This window comes from Zingiber officinale, chromosome 1B (genome assembly GCF_018446385.1).
Source record: "Zingiber officinale cultivar Zhangliang chromosome 1B, Zo_v1.1, whole genome shotgun sequence".
Taxonomy (NCBI): domain Eukaryota; kingdom Viridiplantae; phylum Streptophyta; class Magnoliopsida; order Zingiberales; family Zingiberaceae; genus Zingiber; species Zingiber officinale.
Genome location: NC_055986.1, coordinates 133,198,771 through 133,216,331, shown reverse-complemented (window position 1 = coordinate 133,216,331; position 17,561 = coordinate 133,198,771). Strand labels below are relative to the sequence as shown.

Below are 17,561 nucleotides of genomic sequence, written 5' to 3'. Positions count from 1 at the left end.
AAAGGATCGTCACATTTTTGACGCGAGGAGTACGGTGGCATTTCATCCTAAAAAATAAAAAAATAAAAAAAATATATATTTTAAGAATTAGGTCGTGTTAAGTATTTTTTTTTTTTAAAAAATGAGTTTGGTAGAGAGAGTGGGAGAGAGAATGTGCATCGAGAAGCAAACAAGCCAATAATCCAGATACCTTTCTTTGTGAAGAGAAATTGTCCACACAAAGTAACCCTAACACGATCATTAGTACCAATTACGCTAAAGAAACTAATAAATCCCTCCCCAAAATAAAAGCTAATAAAAATGGTAAAAATTTAAAAAGGCTGTGAGTGTTTGATTCCTTGTCACGCCAGACCAAACCAAACCTAAACAATTAAATCCCTCCCTTCCTTTCTCGTGCTTCTCCCTCAGAGCTTTCATTTCCCCTCTGCCCTTTCTCTTTTTGCTTTATTTGGGCGGTGAGCAAACCCTAGCTCCGCCGCCCGCCTTAGATCGACCCTAGCCGCTCCGTCGAGATGTCAGAAGCCGAAGCCGAAGCCGAGACGAAGCTGGAGGAGGAGAAGGCGGCGCTGCCAGTCGCCGGGGAGATCCTCTACTGCGGGGGGACCGACTGGGACTCGCTCGGCCGGAAGGGTCCTCCAAATGCCGTGAACCTCGCTTCGCCCACCAGGCTTCGGCCCCTCGTCGGAGTTGATATACGCTTCGTGGCTTCTGGCTGCAGTGAGTTCCTTTCCCATTTTGGCCTTTCGTACCTTTCTCCCGTTTCCTTTAATCCGACAAATTAACCGGTGCAAATAGTTGTTGCTTCATGCTGACTTCTCGTGTTAACATCTTAAATGCATGTTGCCATTTGAAAGTTCTACGTGAACCCAATGCTAGATTTCAGCTGGTGCTTTGTTGAAATTCCCTTTACATATTTACCTAGTGCTTAGCGGATTATAGGTCGTGCTACTTTCCTTGAATGAGGTACCTGTATGATTTCTATAAAAAAATTTATCACCATGTCGAATGTCATTGCAGCTTCTTGTCATTGCGTGGCTTTGGATGCTCAAGGACGTTGCTACACGTGGGGAAGAAATGAGGTACCATTTGAATTAAACAACGGTAAATAACGGCTAGTCCTTTTCTGCTTCTCATTCTGCGCCATTGGTGACAGAAAGGTCAGTTGGGACATGGGGATACTCTTCAACGTAGTGTTCCAACAATTGCGTCTAAACTATCCAAGTGAGTTTTTTTGTTTGTTTGTTTGAATTTTTCTGTTTGTCCTCAATCTCTTTTATGCTTTCAAGTCTCATCTTTTCGCATACTTATCTTATACCCAGTTCGTTCATATTTTTGTACTGTCTGTTTCAAATAAATGATTAAAATGCCTTCATAATCGAGTTATTTCATATTTGTGCTGGTTATATAATAATTGTAACTGCATATTCATTGAACCATTTGCAACTGCAATGATGAATTTTTTTTTTTAAAAAAAAAATCATTTTCGTTGTGTATTCCTAAGGTTGAAACAATTTTTTTCCTGTTTTTTTTTTGTGATTGTCAATGTCTGATATACATAATACGTCCTAGTAGATCCAAATGAATTGTATATGGATCTTTCGCTTGTTTTGCGTATATGTTAAATATCAACATCAAGAATGTGGACTGAAGCAACTACGTACTGAATTTCATCAAATGGATCATCTAAAAATCCGATGCTTTTTTGAAAATCAGCAAGTTCAATATTGAAGGGGAGCCTTGGCGCAATGGTAAAGTTGTTGCCATGTGATCAAAAGGTCACGGGTTCGAATCCTGGAAACAGTCTCTTACAAAAAGCAGGGTAAGATTGCGTACAATGGATCTTTCCCCAAGACCCCGTATGGCGGGAGCTTCGTGCACCGGGCAGCAAGTTCACTATTATCCCATTTTTTTTTCTCTTTGTTCAGTTGATTTCGCATAACAAAGTGGCTTCCTTAGATGACCATGACCTGTGCATCTATGATTAAACAACCACTGAAAGGGTCATTCAAAATCTAGTCCTCTAGAAATCAACAATTAAAATTTTTTTCATGGTCCTTCCACATTGTTCATAGAATTAAACAGTCTTTAACAATGACAGTTGCCTTGATTTTCCTCTTTGCTATTTCTTGTTGAGATAAATTAACTCATAGGCAGGCTTATCTTTAAGTCACAATGATGCAGGTATAAGATTATCAAAGCAGGTGCCGGAAGAAATCATACTGTTGTTGTTACCGATAAAGGGAAATCTTTCTCTTTTGGGCTGAATAAACATGGGCAGTTGGGAACTGGTTCAGCGAAAACTGGTTAGTAGTGATGCATGATATTTTATTCATTTTGACATTTCTTTATTATTTTTTTGTGATTGTTTACTATTTTGAAATTTTTATTCAATGCCTATATATAATTTGATTATTCCCCTACCACTAAATAATCTGATTGACATGCAGTTTTCTTTCATTTCTTGAGGTAATCTAACCATGCGAACCATTTAATTAGGAAAAAAATTCAGTGAAAATTGCATAGGATATGCATGCTTTCTTCTGTTTCATCAATTTTTTTTAAATAGAATTCACCAAGATTGAGATTCTTGTTAGCAAGGTACATGCATTTTCATACTTCTTGTTTTTTAACTTCTGTAGAAATTGAGCCATCTCCAGTCGCATGTATGGTTTCTGAAGCTACAAATGTTGTTTGCGGTGCTGATTTTACTGTATGGCTTTCATCAGTGGAAGGGTCTTCAATTCTGTATGTTTCAATGAAAAAAGAGTTCTGAAGCTACAAATTTTATTGTCCCTTCTGATTTGCTTGTTTATAGAAGTTCTCTATCAAATTGGCTATCTTTCTCAATGCTCATATGTAGGACTGCTGGTCTTCCTCAGTATGGACAACTTGGCCATGGAACTAATAATGAGGTCTGTTTGGAAGGTGTTTGAAGTTGCTTCTGTGCTTTCTTACAATTGATGGCTGTTTTAATAACTTGCAGTACAACTCTAAAGACAGCTCAGTAAAGCTAGTTTACGAGCCCCAGCCACGCCCACGTGCAATAGCTACATTATCTGGGAAAACTATTCTCAAAGTTGCATGTGGAACAAATCACACAGGTTTTGCGCCATATTTATTTGCTATAATGTTGAGGTTAAGCTAACTGTTAATAATTTTTTTTTGTGCTTATGTTGTGGACTGGACATCCCTTTCCAGTTGCTGTTGATTCAAACGGCTTTGTTTACACGTATGTGTCATTCAAGTAACTGTTATCTGGCTTATCTTAGTTTGATTCATTGCAACTATTGTGCATTTAAGTTTTCTAATTCAACACTTAATTTGTACTGGATAGCACTTCACATTTTTCAATTTTTATCTACTTAAAGTGCGTTACTAATTATATTATATATTTTCAATGTTTTCTTTTCTCAACTACAGATGGGGGTTTGGTGGATATGGAAGGTATTGCAAAATGTCATTCTTTTGTTACTTCTTTCTTTTCAGTTTATGTCCGGATCTATGATTTCTTCCAGGTCTTATAAACACGTGTTTATTCTCTGTGCATGCTGATGTTAGGCTGGGCCATCGGGAGCAGAAGGATGAGTGGGCTCCACGTCTTGTGGAGGTCTTCCAGAAGCAAAATGTTTTACCTCCTAATGCTATAGTATCAGCAGGTTCTGTAAATTCTGCCTGCACTGCTGGTAATTATCTTCCTCTTCCTGTTTTCTCTCACTTTATCTCCTAATTTCAGATTCTGTATCCCATGTTTTGGATCTCAATTCGAACATTTGGATAGATGATTGCCGAACTGATTATACAGTCTTCTGCTTTTAGACATTGTGCAGAAGCTACTTTTTTATTAATGTTTTTTCTGAGTGTTCAGAAACCTGACTAACGGATGAACTAGGTTTCTTTTAGGTTTGTAGTTTTCTGGTTGAGCTTATCCAAAATCATATCCAACTGAGGTTTCTCTACTAATTCAATTTGACTGGCTTGGCTTCTAGTTTCTAGGTCAATTGGTTAAACCATTTGATCCTGTTTGGTTTTAAATCACTGCTGTCATGCAATTGTGACTTTTTGCATACATGAACACAGTTTTTTTTTTACTTTATTATTGTTTAAAGGATTTTGATGAATCTCATGATGGTTTCATTTCAGTTAGGCAGTCAAACATTTCTGTTGATATTGAATGGGCTCGATAGTCAATGGTCTGTGCAAATGTTAATTTGCTGTAAGCTTGTTCATGAATATTGAATAGTTAACCTTAGCTTGCATCACTTCTTTGAGAATGCTTGTGTGCTTGTTAACATTCTTGTTTTTTTTGGTTTTGTTTTATCACTTACTATTTGTGCAAATAGTCATTTCATTTGCATGACGTAAGGCAACCTAAGATGTTTTTTTCCTCTTCAGGAGGAGGACAACTGTACATGTGGGGAAAACTAAAAATTACTGGTGATGATTGGATGTATCCCAAGCCTGTGATGGACTTAAGGTTTTGTTCAGTAATTTTTTGTTTCACCTGATTAGTGTCTTTTAACTCTGTCACCATGAGTTATTTTTGGTTTAAATATTGCACAAGAGGCATATTGAGGTGGCCTTTTATAAACGATTTTAGGAAAAAAGATTACTTGATATTCCTGATTGAATTATAAAAAATTGATGAGATTTTTTTTGTTAAAAATAAAATATTTTGTTTGCATTATTGGCTTTTTGAATTTTTATGTTACATTATTGGGAAGACCATTCCATGCCTTAAAAATAACAATGTCTTAATTGATTTGCAGTCTTAGATCAAAACAGTTCCTTACCATTGTCTACTTTTACTGGGTATTGTGTTTTGCAGCTGCTTTGATAACTAGAGTTTGCCGAAAATATGCTTCATCCTTAATAATCACCAAAAATGCCTTGCTGGGCTTTCCACCTCTTCGCCTTTGGGATTGCTATTGGATAGACAACATTGAGATATAGAACTATTGACTATGAGATAACAACTGCATCAAGCAGTGGTTATAACCACTCACGCTGATGAGATAATTTATTCTCTTTGGTAGGTCCACTCATTATCCAAAAATAGCTAAACCCAAGTTACTGATAGTTCACTCTTCTAAGCCGCAACCCACAACCTCTTCCTTGGGAAATTATAGTCATCCTAACTCAAGACTGTTGATCTATTCATTAAGGCATGAAGTTCAACTTATAATTCAGAATCATCCTTAGTTGGTGAAGTAATATCCAATAATGGCAGCTCCGGTGCCATATGCTGCTGTTTTAGATTGCTACTTTTCTGGTGTTATGAATGTTGACATGAAACATAGAAACTTCTCAGATGAAATAGACAAGTGTTAATCGGTAATTTCAGGCCTCTGCACAACTTCATAATTTCTGCTTGGATATTTCTTTCTTTAACTGGCTGCTATTTTTGCTTACGGATGTCTTTCTATTTTTGTCAGTGGTTGGAACATTCGTTGCATGGATTCTGGTAATATGCACCATCTTGTAGGAGCAGAAAATTCATGCATAAGTTGGGGTCATGCTCAATATGGGGAACTTGGCTATGGCCCTCTTGGACAGAAGTAACACAACCTTTTATAGTTGTCTCAATGTTCCTTTCTTGGCCAATATCTAATTTTTGTTGCTTTCCTTCAATTTGTCTACCAACAAGAAATTATTATTATGTAATGTAGGTCTTCTGCAAATCCAAAAAAAGTTGATATCCTTGAGGGCATGCATGTCATGAGGTACTTTGAACATATTGCTGCCTTTGTATTTATATTGTAGCTTCTTGATAAAAATTTTAGGGATTGCTTTTAGTGTGGCTTGCGGGATGGGCCTTTCACTTATTGTAGTTGATAGAACAAATGGTGGTGATAGACTAGATCAGGTATGCATTGGAAGACAAACAAACTTTATTATACTTTCCTCTCTCATTTACCATATTATTATTTGATTTTTTTAATGCAATATTCAATCCTAAGTATGTTTGTATAATTTGGTTTGCTTGCCATATTGGATTTGTTTTTCATACCTTTCTTAGTGTACAGTTTCTGTATTACAGTTGCATATGTAGAAAGGTAAGTTGTTTCATCTATGTTAACATGCCCAACTATTGGATTCTCTTTGTTGGCCATGTCCTTGGTCCATCATTTAGCTGTTAGTATCTTTTGGTTCCTTTGAACCAATCTAGTTATTGATTGTTGATCCTTAAAAAATCATGGTATTGATTTTTATTGGAGGTTTTTCTCCTAGGTTTGTAATACCACACTTGATCGTAAAGGCCTATTTTATTGCTTTGTCACAAATAGTTTCATAGACTGCCTGAAGAATTGCACTGGTACAATGTTATTGCTCAAAACTTCAGGTTACAATAGAGTAAAAGAATTGACCATAAGTTTTCTTTCTGCAACACAACGATTGGGTCAACAACAAACAAGTCTATGCCTAGGATGTGTAGGTGCTAGTGCAACAAGGATATATCATATGCATAGTCCCAATCTCACAGGTCTATGTGCCTCCAATGGTGATCCTGCAAAGGAGAAAAGAATCTCCATCATGGAAAATTTTGTATTTCGTATTTGTATGATAAACAATGAGACATAAGACTAATTTGCTAGAAATAGTCAAATTTTAAAAATAAAAGAAAATCAAGTATAAAAAAAAATAATGCATGTAAAAAAAATTTGTTAAACAATAATTTTAGTGCAATAAACTATGACCACTTCATGCTCTAAGTTGTTGATCCTAGTTAAATCTTTTTTTGTTGTTTTTGTCATTTGTCTATGCCATGCTGAACAAGGTAGTAAAAACTGAACCAATTTTTAAAACCGACTTGTGTGCTCTTTAGTTGGAAAGGAGGCATTTTGGAATTTTAGAACAAGTATATTCCGTGTATGAACAAAAGAATAGTTGCATTTAAGTTTTTAGTTTTTTCTGTAAATTTACAGCAGTTCCATTCGTCTAATTAGAATGGGTTGCTTCCAGTATAATGATGGAATGCTAAATCTCTGTCAGTATAAAATCATTATATGATTTAAGACAACTGTCTGTTTGATCTCTGTCAGTGCTCATGTATGTGCTATTCAAATGATTTTCTCAGGATGTCTTTGCTTATGTTGTGTCTATAAATAGGTTGATCTTGATATTTTTGAGCCATCACTTGCATTATACTTTTATGCCAGCTATGGATTCCATGAATGGACATCATTATTTGACATGCAAAAAGTGGCATTAAATTTCTGGATTTTTATTGGGAGTCGGTTCCTCTAATAATTTTCCGTATTTTGTAGCTGGAAGTCTATGATGGTGAGTCTTCTGTTGAAGGTATGTCTGGAACAATGCTCTTTGATGTTGTGAACAGACAGTTTTCTATCAAGCAAAAAGTTATGAGACTTCATTTTTCTTTCTGTATTCTTAACATATTTCTTAGCAAGATAGAAAAGAAGGCTACCTAATAAATAGCATTACTGATCCAATTAATTTTTTGTTTAAATGTGTCTAGTTATGCAATATTAATTCATGGTTATGCTGTGGCAAACTTTTTCTTCTATAGCAAAATACTATAAAAGCAACATCGAACCTGCTTCTTTATTGAGTATGTTGATCACGGTGCAAAAAAAAGGCGGAATCCGCCGCCCCGAATAGATAGTTGATCACGAATAGATAGTTCATTGCACATAGAAAAACATGTTGTACCTTCTTTCTTTTGAAATAGATAGGCGTGATAACAAAATGATGTGTCATGTTGTCAATTTTGAAAAGAGTATTGAGTATTGATAGTCGGGAAAAATGGATCAGATCGAGTCCAGATGGGTAAATAAAAGGATTATACTGGCTTGGACCTGGCTGAAGAGCTTACTAGGTTGCTTACCTGTTAAACTGACACAATATTTATGGTTAAAACATTATTCTCATAGCCATTTTAAAAAAAAATTGTTCTACTTAGGGCTGGACCTTAGTATGAAGAGCATGTCGATCTCATCAAACTTTACCAAACATCCAACTGGTTTAAAATGGTTGGAACCAGCTCCATGTATAAACCTACTTGTTCATTTTTAATGGTCTGATTGGTAGATAGGTTAGTTTTACCAAATGTTTCCAGTCAAGGTTTTTGTTTAACCTATATATACCTAATGAAATCATCGTTTCCTAGATAAGCAAATTTTCACTGATGATGATATTTACATCTGTCTTGAAACTGTTTCGTCTTTCATTACTTCACTTGCATCTTACAAGATGTGATAACAGAAAATCAATCTTTTCTTGAAATGATCAAAAGGTTTATAGGCCGTGGACGTTTTGCATTGTGTGGACGTTTTGCAAACAATGCTCGTTCCTGCTTAGACTGTTATGGAAGTGCTGGCAGTTTGATTTTGATACTGTTGGATGACTTTGCTTCAGGAACAGAAGAAAATAAAAATGGGGACGTTGCTGCTGTGAAGAGAACGCCTAAAAAGAAGGATAAGTCATCTGCTGGTTCCAAGAAACGGAAAGGTGATGACTCAGACTCAGACTCATCAGAGTCCGAAGACAATGATGGTGAAGACAGTGAAGATGATGAAGATTTAAATGGTGAAGCTCATGGAGTAAAACAGAAGCGGGGAGGGAGGACTTCAGGCCGTGGCCGAGGGCGAGGAAGGGGTGCCAACAAGATGGCGACAACCGCAAAGAGTTCTGGCAGAGGAAGGGGTCGTCCTAAAAAGAGGGGCGGTTCCAGCAGATGATAATGTTATGCACTTGAGATTTCATACCTGATTGGAATTGACAACTCTGGCTCTGACTTGTTAACCTGACTCTCATATTTGTTCAACAGTTCCTCCACAGTCTTCGATGATACTACTCATTGCTACAAATATGAATTGCGTTCATTGGTTAGGATGTGTTTTGAGGTGGTAGAGATGCTGTACATTTTGTTGGTTCATTAAACTTAAATTGTTATTGTTGTTAAGATACCTCTGTTTTTTATGCATTTGATGCTTTTGCGAACAAGATCATTGTTGCTAAGATACCTCTGTTTTATGCATTTGATGCTTACAAGAACTTGGTCACTGAGGATTACCGAAGTGACAGTATTATCATATGAATAGAAGTGATGTTTTGTAGTGTGATGTGGGAAACCCTAGAGGTATATCCCAACCATATCATGCAGGTGAATTATCTAGTCTCGTTCAGAATTTTTATTTAACCTTTAAAATTTGCTTTTCTATGGATTCTGTATATTTGCTCCACCTTTTTTGTTGTGAAGCTAATTTTAACCTGAAATTTGAATTTCTAATTCAACTCTATAAGATTTCATCGATATTAACGATTCAAGCTAAATGATCATAAGCAGATAAAGTTTTTCCGGTTTGTTGGACTTTTAACTAATATTGATAGGGAAGATATCAGTTCATTTCAGGATGCAAACTCTATATCAGGCCTTCGGTAAAGTTGTATTAAATGCTGATCACATTAATGGTGTGTCTTATGATCCCTATCGTAATCGATTACAAGGTGTATATTTTAACCACAAGATTTTATTTTATCCTTTCTACGTTAAATTGAAACCACATATCTATGTATCTGAAGATCATGATAATTATTGATTGACGTAGTCAACGATCTTAATTCCTAATTAATTTATCCATGGGGCTTTGTTGAGATAATAAATAGGTGATAAATTTATTCAATAAGTGAAGGGTCAAATTTCAAATTGATGGGAGTGTAAATTCTTCTAGCTAGTGGAACTCACCTTGCCAAGTTAATTAAAGGTTAAATTACGAGGTCAATTTATAATTAACCATCAAGTTAGATATGGGGTGAGAGAGATTTTTTCTCTGAGAATATACGTCCATTAAAAATTAATCCCTTCTCCCATTATAATACATCTACCACTTATATCCCTAGAGACTTATAATCCCTATCATTACGTGTACATATTTTAACCACAAGAGCATTTCCTTTTAATTTTATTTTATCCTAAATCATGAATAAATTGAAACCACACATTATGATTATTGTTTGATGTAGTCAACAAACTTGATTCCTAATTAACTTATCTTTTCAGGATAATACGATGGTTAAAACATGAGATATTATCATATGAAATCTTGGGTCGAAATTTAGCACATTCGAACATGTTTCTCTCATATCTTAGTCACATACACTAATGGTTAATAACCATCCATGATTTATTTTAAGGACGGATTGACAGGAACACTCAGGATGAGTGAATCATCTTTTGTTACTTGATTCCTAATTAACTTGTCCCTATTAATGGCAAAAAGGCGAATACGTTCGCCCCCAGCGTCCCCGCCAACTCGTCCCAGGGCCAACACGGAGGAGGTAAATCACGGGTGGCTACTAGCCTTTGAATAGTGACTAGCACATAAGGGAGACATTTACCTCAACTTTACAGAGATTCGAACCCCAGATCTAATTAATGGCAACACCTCATGTGCTACCCATTAGACCCATCTGAAAGGACCTAATTAACTTGTCCCTATGAACTTAACTGAGATAATAAATAAATGAAAGATTTAGTTGAATTTCAAGATTGATACGATATAAATCTCTGCATCAGGATGTATCTTCTCATTTATTATGATGTATCTTTCTCCTCATAATCTTAAAACTGATTGACGGGATTTTGGTACAGGGTAATCGTCTTTTTTTTTTTTTTTGGCCCAATTGATTTCTAATTAACTTTCATTACACTTTTACAGCTAGTACACACGGGAGATTTTGTTGCAAATATGGTAAGTAATCCAAGAAACTTAATATATGATCTAAACTACGTTGACCGTGAATATTTCATAGTTAGATATTTATAGATATTTAAGTTAGATTCGGTTTCCTAATTTTATCAAATCATACTTTGTAATTAAATTCGAATTAGTTTAGATTTTTTTTTAAGTTTTAAATATCGATATATTTTACTCGTATAATAATGGGACGTTAATTCAGTACCTTACATTATTAAAAATTAATATTTAAATTGTAGCAAAATACACGAATGATATATCCTATTCAGGATTCATTTCTTATCCTTTTCAATTCATTCGCGTCTCTTTCTCTCATTGTTTCCTCCGTCTTCCGGCACCGCTTCGATCCCAGGAACCCTAACCCTAGACCGAATCCGATGTCTAAAGAAACCCCAATTGTTGAATTCTAGGGCCCAGTCGTGCACCGTGATGACGGTTCAACTTCCGACGCCGGTGGCAGGGGAACGGCCCACCTCCTCGGCCATCTCCGTCCCTTCTACCCGCCGGAATTCCCTTCCCTTAATCCGTTTGCCCTGCGGTGATGATGACCCTGGTCCGCTTTCTTCTTCCTGGCTCGAGATACGTCTGTTTTACGTCCGTGTCTCCCCTTGCGCCTCCGGTGCCGCCCCGCCCTTCCTCGCCCTCTCGCACCTCCGCCGCGATCGGGGTGCTGCCCTCGAGATCAACAACGCGCGCATCCCCGAATCCGAGCCCACGACCATCCACCTCCGGCGCAACCGCGCCGATCGTGATGCGGCCGATGTGACGTACATCAGTACCGATGTCGTTCGTCTTATTGGAGCTATCGATTTCGAGGTAAGTGATGATCAGGGCAATCTCATGCTATGTGGCTCGCTGGACAGGATGGACGCACCGTGGAGCAACGGAGCGATTGGGTTCGACCATCATCGGTTACAAACATCAGATAGAGATCCCAAGGCAGGATGGAGCATGGATTGCTACTTAGCAGCATCAATCGGGTCTTCTGTTTTCATGCAGCCTTCGAAGTCTGGGCTACAATTATCTCCCTCCATCGAGGTCTATGTTGCCGGGTGTTTTGCTGCTGTTCCTTTGATTCTCACGCAGACTATTCAGCTCAGTCCCAGATGGGGGTCTGTTAGGTCGGCAACATTGGGCGCAATTCCAGAGGATGAAGAAGCAACAGATGGGGAGCCAGCGAAGGACTATGGCTTAGAATCTCATAAAAGTTCGCCAGCATCAACGGTAAGCACAAATCTGAGTTTACTATATCTGGATATTTAATTGGATTTTTCTGATTTGTTGCGCCAATTTAAAAGGACTTACGGCATTTATAGTTCTATATTCAAGTAAAAGATACTGAATTTATTGGTGAAGGTTAGATTTATTCATCACCTCGTCTGCTACAAAACCATTGTTATCATCTGATCAGAATATTTACAAATACGTTTACTTTGATTAATAATTGGGACATACTATAGCTTCATGCCATTGAATCTGTGTTTTCACTGAACCATTGTTAAACAATTTTGATATTAAAAGACACCCTAGAATTTAAGTTAACTATGAGATGACACATACATGGCCAACATTTGATTTCTCACTGCATCTTTAGGTCGATAGTCTTAGTTGAAGTTTTTTGTTACTTCAACAGCATGCTTTAGGATTGAGTATATATGCCTACATTTTATTTCAAGTTTTTTGTCGGAAGTAAAAAAGACATGAAGTGGTGCAGCTTTCCAAATGTTTGCATTAAATTATACTACACAGTCTAACATTTGATGGATCTCTGCATCTTTTGGTTGATTGTCTCTGTTGGAGTTAACAATTGGACATTTTGTTTATTCAACAGAATGCTTTAGAATTAAGTACATTGATTGCTGTAGTTGATGATGATTAGGCAGGATAGAGATGAGGCATGAATAGTTGGTGACCTGTGATTAAAAAATTCATTGTTTTCTCTTGCCAGTGCAAAGCCAAAGTAAACCCATTAGTACACATGATACTTATTTGTGGATTCGATTAGTCATGTCAAATAATTATGCAACAGAAATATAAAGTAAACAATATGAACAAAAGCAAGGCTAACAAAATATTGTATGCGGTTTGGAACTTGACTCCTACTTCACAGCCTATTAAGAGAACAATATATGCAAATACTTAAAGATGGGAAGAGTTAGCAAGAACTCATAGAGAGAATGACATTCTCTTTAATTTCCAAGCCCTTGAACATTGTTTAGCTTGAGCACCGTATCACACAACAGGTAATAGGGAATTCGTGTACTACTACTATACAAGCCAAACAACTTCGAAGGTATATATAGAAGTGGCTTCAAAGGCCAGTTTTTGAACATCTCCAATTGACTTATCGGACTCTTTTAGCCATTGTGTAGTTCCCTTCATTTTCCAAGCATTTGAACATTGTTTTAGCTCAACCACCATATTACACAACAATTAATACAGAATTTGTGCACTACTATACAAGCCAAACAACCTTGAAGATTCATTTAGAATTGGCTTTAAATCTAATGACTAGTTTTCAAACATCTCCAATCGACTGATAGGTCTTCTAGCCATTGGGTAGCTAACAATCTTCAGATTAGTCAACCTGTAAAATCTGTCAGCCGATTAGACTAATAACCTGTCAAGTCAACTGTAATCCAGTACATCCAGTTGGACCTTAGTCTAGTCGACTAGAGCTTGATAGAAATATTTTGTTCTCTGAACAGAGACGGGTTGACCGACTACTCACTACTTCAGTGGATTGATGCTCATCTCGAGTTGACTGCTTGGAGATATTGTTAGATAGAAGAATGTGCAATAACGTTGAAGAATACTACCAACTGTTTCCTAGTTTCTGGGTTAATATATTTATGCTATCTGCTTTGATTGATTCTACTGCTTGATTTCCATCTTGATCGTTGTTGCTATTTTATTTTGGTTTGTATTATATAGAATTTGTTCATACTCGATCCTTTGTTATTTGTCATTAGAATTAGAAAGATGTTCTAATTTTGGTGGCTGTTTTTGCTTGTTGTTATAACTTGATGGTCATATAGAGGACAAACCTAGTCGGTGATGGTTCCACTTTTGCTCCTAGTTAAAACAAAAACGGAAAAACAAAAAACATTTGTCTAGTTTTCAAAAGAGTTTTTTGGCTATAATTTTGTTGTTCTGTATTTATATCTTGATTCCATTTGCTGCGATAGTCGTGCTTAGTTTTTCTTTTTAATTAGTCCTAATTGCTTTGATGGTAAGCTATAATTGAGGTGAACTGTGTTCTAAATCTTTTATATTTTGCTATATCATAGTTACTTCATTGTTGAGCAGATCTATTATTTAAGCTTCGTGATCTTATTTCACTCCACTTTGTATTATTCACTTTGTATTATTTGCAATGCTACTGAGTGTTAATAATAAAGAATTATGGCCTCACTTGGCTTGGTCGATGCAATATCTTTAAGAGGAGACATAAAAGAATATGCACTACAAGTTTTCCTATTTAGTTCCTTCCGGACTCCCTTTTGGATCATAAAATATATTACTGGCTATTCTAGATTTTCAGTTCTTGATCGATCTAAAACCTTCAGGTGGCAGAGAAAGAACCTAATGAATACAATCCAACTATGGCCGTCAAACACAGCTATCATGGCGGTTGGTATTCAGATGAGGATGGACAACTATCATGGTTTAATGCAGGAGTTAGAGTTGGCCTTGGAATAGGCCTGGGAATGTGTGTTGGAGTAGGGATTGGGGTCGGACTCCTCATGAACTCGTACCAGGCAACTACCAGAAGTTTCAAGAGGCGTTTCTTCTGAGTTTACACAAGAAACATGACACGTCTACTGGAAAATCATAAACTACCGTCCTGTTGAATAAGATTAATAATGGCTTTTTGTTTCTTGCACTTTTAATATGTTTTAGTGGCATTGGTTGTCACGAGTTGAGTGGTTAATGTAGATACGGGTTTTCCCCTGCACACCCTCTCTAAGCTCTATAAAGCCTTGTATATCTCGTTCCCATGTACGTTTCCTCCTCCATGGACCGGTAAACTTTCAAAAGTTTTATATTATTTGTTTGTGTATCAAACCGTGTCTCTTAATGTGCATGATTGTTGGGTGTTGGCTAGTCAATGAACATGTTTCACGTGCTATATTGGGGGCAGTCACGGTTAGTAATCATATTTCTCGTATCATTTTGTTAACTTTACATCTCTCTGTAAATGTAAGATTTATATCAAAGAGGATTGAATAACAAAACTCATGTTGAGAATTACATTTAAGTTAGAAACTTAGAAGGGTTTGTGATCTCTTAAAATGTGGTCCCAACGTTCTAGCTAGGGCTTAGAATGATCATCAAATTGGCATAGACAGTGGGTGTACGATATCTCTGACATAATGGTCAGAGATCGATTCTCAGGAACTGACGATCTGAGATTTACCTTACCATGCGCCTGTCGTCTGTGTATCTTTATGTACTTCCTTTCATATCCATGGGGTCGGCATTAGGAGGTCGTTAATATAACGGATTTATTTATTATTTTATGAAGAGCATTCTTTTAATTTTTGCCCAATAAACGATATCATAAAAAACAAAAAAAAAACATATTAATTTTCTATCTCTCTTCCTCTGCGTAAACACAAAAATATTATTATTTTCCCACGGGCATAACGCATCAGTGCGAAAATATTGGGAGTTGTCTTTGCAAGTCGAGTACGGGATTCGACGTGGGACTGCTTTACAGAGACAGTGTGATTGGAAGGATCGATCATCGGTATACTATTGTTCTTGTTTCTATAACGGTCGTGGAGAAGCTTGTAGATGATAAAGGGCATCATAAAATTTCTAAAAATACTAAGTAAGATGTTAGAATGAGTGTTGAAGTTGAACTCAGTATGATCATTCCATCGCTCAAGTTAGCATAGGAGCACATTAGTATAGGGGCTAGTGAAATATGAAAAGAAGAGTTTTAATATCTGTGTGTGTGTATTTGCTCCTACAAAAACAAGCGACCTTTTAAAGAGTGTCCTTATGTTACCCATGCATTCCGAGATGAATGCTTACATGCCCACACATTCCGAGATGAGTCCTTATGTTACCTACATTTTTCGGAAGAAAGGGCTATGTTGCCGACGTCCTTGGGAAAAATGACTACGTTGTCCACATCCTCCGGGAGAAACGGTTTAGTGAGCCACATAGGATGTAGGTCCCAATCGAGGATAACTGAGCTGAAGGAGCTTGATGCCAAGTCAGAGGAGTCGGATGGATAGAGCTCGAAGAATCGGATGGACCGGGTTGGGTGATCGAGTAGGAAGTGTAGGTCCCTTGGAGGTTGATAAGAGGGGGGTAAATTACTCTGTATAAAAAATGAATACCTTTCTCGATCTTTATAGCTTGATTAAAACTAACACTTGCATAAAATTAATTAAGAAACTAATTAAAAAGATAAAGAGATACTGATAATTACTTGATTTGTAATCAGGGGATTGCTAATTCAAGACGTTGAAAGCTCATTATTCAATCTCCTTCAGGCGGAGAAGTCTCTTACAGCAATTGAAGCACTCAGTTACAAAACTAAAAAAAAGGAAAGAATCATTTACAAGTGTTATATATAGCTACTGGGATTAAGGTTATATTTATACCCCTAATCGGGACACCTGGAAGGGTTCTAGGCGCCTCGATGTGGATAGAACTTTATCCACATTACAACGGGTCGCGACAAGTGGCGTTTCGATAAATTTTCCGGTCAGGGCGCTTGGAAGGGCTCTTGGCGCTTGGATGGTGTCGATACGGCTTCCCCCTGGTGAGGCGCCCCAGGGGCGCCCAGGGGATCCGGGCTCTCGGATCGTCCTGGCGCCTAGACTTGGTCTAGGTGCCCCGGACAGTCAACATTTTGCTGACTGTCCGTTTTCTCCCCGATCCGACTCCATTCGCTTGGATGATTTTGGCCATCTAGAATATGACTCACCCGAACTTATTTTCCGGCCTTCTCGAGCAACATTCCACTCCGGCTTCTCGTCCCTTGAAAATACCACACGTTTCCTTCTTGTCTGTGAGCGTACTCTTCCGTAGTGCCTCGTCCCTCGGAGGCACCGAGGCAGTCGGCTCTATCTTGTGCTGTCCTTCTCACTAGTTGTGAAATTCGCTCGACTTCTTGTGCTTTTAAGTTCCTGCACACTTAGACACAATATCAAAAGACAACATGACTTAACTTGACTTGGTTGATCACATCAAAACTACCATGGGGTACTTATAATATCTCCATTTTTGGTGTGAGCAACCCAAGTTAAGTTAGGGTAAACCAAAAACAAATAATAGAAAACTAGCAAGTCTATATTTTGTATTTAAGACAAAAATATGCAAAAAGCAAGTTATACCCTCCCCTTAGACTCAACTTCTAATTACTCCCCTTGATCATATTAAAAATAGGGGTAAGCTTAAAATGACTTAGAAATAAATTTAAAACAAAGTCTAACGAATAAGAATATAGTGACTATCATCTAGAAAAATCATCACGTTAAAATTTTGAAAATCTTGATTTTTTACATTTTATAAATAATTTTTGAAAAAAAATATTACAATTATGTTTAATTTAAAAAAATTTGAAAATTTGTACAACAGTGAAGTAGAAATATCAAAATCTATGATTTTTTTTTCACAAAATTATAATATTGATTTAATCAGTAATAAATTATTTTCTTTAAAAGGTTAATTTTTAAAAAAAATATTTAAAAATACTTTCCAAGCTCAAATTTTTTTTGAAGATGTAATAGAGCAAGTATTTTTTAAAAAATATTTTTAAAAATTGAATGAAAATAGAATTTTAATATTTAAAATATGATTTTTGCAGAAAAAATCATAGAA

The 17,561-nt window shown here is 36.7% G+C and overlaps 2 protein-coding genes across 3 annotated transcripts; both read left to right on the top strand.

Moving 5' to 3' along the window:
* The first annotated feature begins 336 nt into the window (after positions 1-336).
* LOC121979936 (protein RCC2-like) lies at positions 337-8,923 on the top strand. Of its 2 annotated transcripts, XM_042531914.1 has the most exons (16): positions 340-717; positions 1,018-1,079; positions 1,154-1,221; positions 2,182-2,303; positions 2,640-2,745; positions 2,861-2,912; positions 2,984-3,101; positions 3,199-3,229; positions 3,421-3,444; positions 3,559-3,683; positions 4,393-4,474; positions 5,433-5,555; positions 5,667-5,720; positions 5,794-5,863; positions 7,266-7,299; positions 8,377-8,923. In XM_042531914.1, the coding sequence occupies exons 1-16, from the start codon at positions 513-515 to the stop codon at positions 8,697-8,699; spliced, it is 1,599 nt and encodes a 532-aa protein (XP_042387848.1). In that variant the 5' UTR covers positions 340-512; the 3' UTR covers positions 8,700-8,923. The 2 variants fall into 2 exon arrangements, 1 of the variants encoding a protein (XP_042387848.1); XR_006111438.1 differs by having other exon boundaries at positions 337-717; positions 5,794-7,575; positions 7,625-8,923.
* A 2,074-nt stretch (positions 8,924-10,997) lies between these two features.
* LOC121979925 (uncharacterized protein At1g01500-like) lies at positions 10,998-14,786 on the top strand. The gene is made up of 2 exons (XM_042531904.1): positions 10,998-11,942; positions 14,288-14,786. The coding sequence occupies exons 1-2, from the start codon at positions 11,148-11,150 to the stop codon at positions 14,513-14,515; spliced, it is 1,023 nt and encodes a 340-aa protein (XP_042387838.1). The 5' UTR covers positions 10,998-11,147; the 3' UTR covers positions 14,516-14,786.
* The last annotated feature ends 2,775 nt before the right edge of the window (positions 14,787-17,561 follow it).

Excerpts from the sequence above, each read along its gene's own strand:
- LOC121979936 (XM_042531914.1), top strand. The coding sequence starts at position 513 with ATGTCAGAAGCCGAAGCCGAAGCCGAGACGAAGCTGGAGGAGGAGAAG. Across the intron at positions 3,230-3,420 it reads TCAAACGGCTTTGTTTACAC|ATGGGGGTTTGGTGGATATG; the intron begins GTATGTGTCATT and ends TCTCAACTACAG. Across the intron at positions 5,556-5,666 it reads TATGGCCCTCTTGGACAGAA|GTCTTCTGCAAATCCAAAAA; the intron begins GTAACACAACCT and ends TATGTAATGTAG.
- LOC121979925 (XM_042531904.1), top strand. The coding sequence starts at position 11,148 with ATGACGGTTCAACTTCCGACGCCGGTGGCAGGGGAACGGCCCACCTCC. Across the intron at positions 11,943-14,287 it reads AAAGTTCGCCAGCATCAACG|GTGGCAGAGAAAGAACCTAA; the intron begins GTAAGCACAAAT and ends TAAAACCTTCAG.